General features: G+C 43.2%; 1 protein-coding gene across 1 annotated transcript; it reads left to right on the top strand.

The window, feature by feature from the left end:
* The first annotated feature begins 371 nt into the window (after positions 1-371).
* LOC141776487 (tripartite motif-containing protein 16-like) lies at positions 372-2,523 on the top strand. The gene has a single exon (XM_074650102.1). It carries the CDS (start codon positions 463-465, stop codon positions 2,131-2,133), a length of 1,671 nt encoding a protein of 556 aa, XP_074506203.1. The 5' UTR covers positions 372-462; the 3' UTR covers positions 2,134-2,523.
* Positions 2,524-4,583: the final 2,060 nt, after the last annotated feature.

Raw genomic sequence — 4,583 nt, 5'->3', positions numbered from 1 at the left:
ACCACATTTTGTCATGATGACACACACACAGACTCACAAGGTGAAAACAATATACTGTCAGGGCTGGTAATTAAATGCATAACTGTTGTGAACTGAGTGTCCTAGCTTTAAGTCCAGCTATTCTTACTGCATGTTGTAAATGACAGATAACACACCTTGCCTCTTGAAAAAGACTCTTTGTGGAATGCAGTAAAGCCTGAAAATCATTCCCTTTTTCCAGCTCTCAAACACAGCGAACTCCACCCTATCAAATTATTTGCTCGTTCCCTCCCTTCACAGATCTGCAGGTATTAGGATACGTGTAAACAACATGTTGTGAAATGTTGAGCTGATAAACCTCATTCACTGCAGCAACTGAACAAGAGCAGAACGAGCAGAGATTTGTTGTCCGTCAGAGCACAGAGTTTGTTTCTCTTCATCGAAAGTAAGACTATTTGACAGTCATTGTCACAGAGAGGTGAAATGGCGCAGCAAGAAAATCAGAGGGATCAAGCAAAATTCTGCTGTTCGATCTGTCTGGATCTACTGAAGGAGCCGGTGACTATTCCCTGTGGACACAACTACTGCATGAACTGTATTAAAACCCACTGGGATGGAGAGGATGACAATGAGATCTACAGCTGCCCTCAGTGTAGGCAGACCTTCACACAGAGGCCGGCTCTGGTGAAAAACACCATGTTAGCAGATTTAGTGGAGGAACTGAAGAAGACTGGACTCCAAGCTGCTCCTGCTGATCACTGCTATGCTGGACCTGAAGATGTGGCCTGTGATGTCTGCGCTGGGAGGAAACTGAAAGCCTTCAAGTCCTGTCTGGTGTGTCTGGCCTCTTACTGTGAGCAACACCTCCAGCCTCATTATGATGTGGCTCAATTAAAGAAACACAAGCTGGTGGAGCCCTCCAAGAAGCTCCAGGAGAACATCTGCTCTCGTCACGATGAGGTGATGAAGATGTTCTGTCGTACTGATCAGCAGTGTATCTGTCATCTCTGCTTAATGGATGAACATAAAGGCCACGACACCGTCTCAGCTGCAGCAGAAAGGACCGAGAGGCAGAGAGAGCTGGAGGTGAGTCGACTCAACATCCAGCAGAGGATCCAGGACAGAGAGAAAGATGTGAAGCTGCTCCAACAGGAGGTGGAGGCTGTCAATCGCTCTGCTGATAAAGCAGTGGAGGACAGTGAGAAGATCTTCACCGAGCTGATCCGTCTCATGGAGAAAAGAAGCTGTGATGTGAAGCAGCAGGTCAGATCCCAGCAGAAAAGTGAAGTGAGTCGAGTCAAAGAGCTTCAGGAGAAGCTGGAGCAGGAGATCACTGAGCTGAAGAGGAGAGACGCTGAGCTGAAGCTGCTGTCACACACAGAGGATCACAACCAGTTTCTACCCAGCTACCCCTCACTGTCACCTCTCACTGAATCTACATCCAGCATCAATATCCGTCCTCTGAGCTACTTTGAGGACGTGACGGCGGCTGTGTCAGAAGTCAGAGATAAACTACAGGACGTTCTGAGAGAGAAATGGACAAACGTCTCACAGAAAGTGACTGAAGTGGATGTTTTACTGTCACGACCAGAGCCCAAGACCAGAGCTGGATTCTTAAAGTATTCACGAGAAATCACACTGGATCCAAACACAGCATACACACAGCTGTTCTTATCTAAGGGGAACAGAAAAGCAATATTAATGACAGAACAACAGTCTTATCCTAGTCACCCAGACAGATTCACTGATTGTTGGCAGGTCCTGAGTAGAGAGAGTCTGACTGGACGTTGTTACTGGGAGGTGAAGAGGGGAGGGGAAGGAGTTGATGTGGTGGTTGCATACAAGAGTATCAGGAGAGCAGGAGGCTGGGATGAATGTGGGTTTGGGTGGAATGACAAATCTTGGGCATTAAGATGTGACAAAAATAGTTATATATTTTTGCACAACAAAGTCCAAACTCCCGTCTCAGGTCCTCTGTCCTCCAGAGTAGGAGTGTATCTGGATCACCGTGCAGGTATTCTGTCCTTCTACAGCGTCTCTGGAACCATGACCCTCCTCCACAGAGTCCAGACCACATTCACTGAGCCTCTCTATGCTGGAATTCGGCTTCCTTATTATTACGGAGACACTGCTGAGTTCTGTAAACAGAAATAGACAGAAGTCATTTAAGGGTACTCTGACACCTTCTCATGAGGTGTTCTGTAAATGTGTGAGTGTCTTCAGGTGGCGCTCCTTCCTGTGCCTGTTTCACTGTTCATGATGATGATGATGTTTGTTTACCTGAACTGACTTTGCATTTTTAGGTTGTTCCACTGTATGGATCTTGAGAGAGAAAGCACCAGACCTTCCTTTACCGTATGTTGTTCTCACCACTTTGTCACTGTAGTTATCCTGATCATAATCACTAAGGGGATCATTCATTATTCTCTTTTACATTGCTGAGATTCTGGTCAAACCAACTGATTGTGTTGATGTAGTGAATCTGTACATGATTACTGATGCTATGTGTGAAGAAACTGAAGGTTTACATGATGAATAAACAAACAAGAACAAAGTATTTTCCTCCTGTCTTCATTCCAGGGTATCATACAAAGCTGATGGAGAAATCTGTAAAACTAATATGAGAGTAGGGGAGAGTGGGGTAAAATGAGCCAGTGGGTAAGTTTACCCACCCCCTGTATCTTGGCAACTGTGATTATGTTTTGTCATGTGACCATAAATTCAGGAAGTACCCATCATTTCTATCTTGCTGTGATGAAGTGAAGCACATGGGATAAGTAGTACTTTTTTACACCAAAAACAGTTTTTTCCCATCAAAGTAAATTTTCTGCATGTCAGGAATAATGAATGTTAGGTCAAAGCAAATTTATCCAGGTCTAAAAAAATATATTATACATGTTGGTGATTTACTAAGATATAACACCATGTTAATCCCTTCACTAAAGATTAGCCTGAATTGCTAAACTGGGCCATTTTTTCCAAAATGGTAGCTATGGGGCAAAGTGAGCCAAAGGCTATGGGGTAAGTTGAGCCACTGGCTCACTAATATTCTACTGTTATTCCGAGCCACTGGCTCAACTTACCCCACCATAAATTAACCAAATGAATTCTCTGATGTATAAAATGGTATTACTGTTGAGTGTTACACAACTTGGTTTGATTTTTTTATGTGTTAACCTTTATAGAAGAGTGAGATAAAGGAAGTTAAAACAGGTGGTTATAGTGGAACAGCAGAGGCAAAGAGGGTCCTCACAGAGGAGGTAGAGAAGGAGCTTGCAGACCATATCAAGAAGCTGGCTGAACAGTTCCACGGCCTTACTCCAAAGAAATGCTGTGAACTGGCATTGGAATTGGCAGAAAGAACAACCTTCCTGTCCCCAACAACTGGAAAGAGCAGGGTTTAGCAGGTAGGCCTAGGTCAAACCAAAGACCAAGACGAAAATCACAGCGTACAGCAGTTCTGAGGAGAGTGTGATGCCATCCCATTTGATGACACTTCTGAGCATGAGAGTTCTAATGATGAGAGAAGTGAATCAGACATCTCAGATCTGTCAGTTGGTGACTTTGTCATAGTAAACTTTGTATCCAAAGGCAGAAGCTACCATTACATTGGCTTGGTTGAGAGCCTGGAGGGCAACGAAGTGAGTGCAAGATTTCTCAGAAGAATCCGGGGGAACACTTGACGTGAGAAGCCCACCTTTGTATTCAAGGAAAAGGATGAGGCATCTTTTCCACTGAGTGATGTGCTGAAGGAGCTACCTCAACCTCAAAAGGCTGGAGGAACTGCAAGGAGGGAGCAACAGTTCATATTTCACTGCAACCTTGACGACTGGAATATTGTCGAATATTGAATGATATTTTGATTGTTCAATGGTCTTGAAACTCACAGGTGGTTTGTTCTCACAAGTTCATAACTGTGAAACTGTTTGTTAACACACTTATGCTGAGGTTTAAACTTAAAAACTCAGATGTTCAGTTTACCTCACGATGGCTCAACTTACCCACTGACTCGGATCAACTTACCCCTTACCTGGGGCAAGTTAAGCCACAGGAGCACTTTTTTTGGGAAGGTCATTTTTTCCAGACAGCTTTGTGATGGATGCATGCTGGTCATTTCATTTGATAGGAGAGATCCTGAATTTAAGGTTCAAGTTTTCATTCTGCTTCTGTCTCATTTTTCCTAACCTCGAGGACAGCATAAGTAAAAATTGGCTCATCTTACCCCACTCTCCCCTATACACAAAAAACTTCAAGGAACTTTCTTTTTAAACAATTAAAATGCTTTTATTGTAATGGCATAGTCATGTTAGACCCAAAAGCAAACTTCAACTCTGGGAATCAAGCCTTTGTCAGGGAGTCAATATAATATAAGACTGAGACAGTTTTCCTCAGTCCTTAAAACTTTCCTCACTAAAACACCTTTGTCACAGAGAACTGAGCAGAGTTTTTAACCCCTGTGTTGCATAGATAGACAGACTTTCTAGGATGGCATCATTTAAAATTTAAAAAAGCTAAAATTGTTTCCTTTATTAGTGGTTGTTCGGTTCATGATACTCACTGACTGGAGGTTTAACTTCTGTTTGCCCTCCTTTATTTCAACTTAA

This window comes from Sebastes fasciatus, chromosome 11 (genome assembly GCF_043250625.1).
Source record: "Sebastes fasciatus isolate fSebFas1 chromosome 11, fSebFas1.pri, whole genome shotgun sequence".
NCBI lineage: Eukaryota > Metazoa > Chordata > Actinopteri > Perciformes > Sebastidae > Sebastes > Sebastes fasciatus.
The sequence above is the reverse complement of the archived record's forward strand: the minus strand, read 5'-3'. Positions and strand labels throughout refer to the sequence as shown.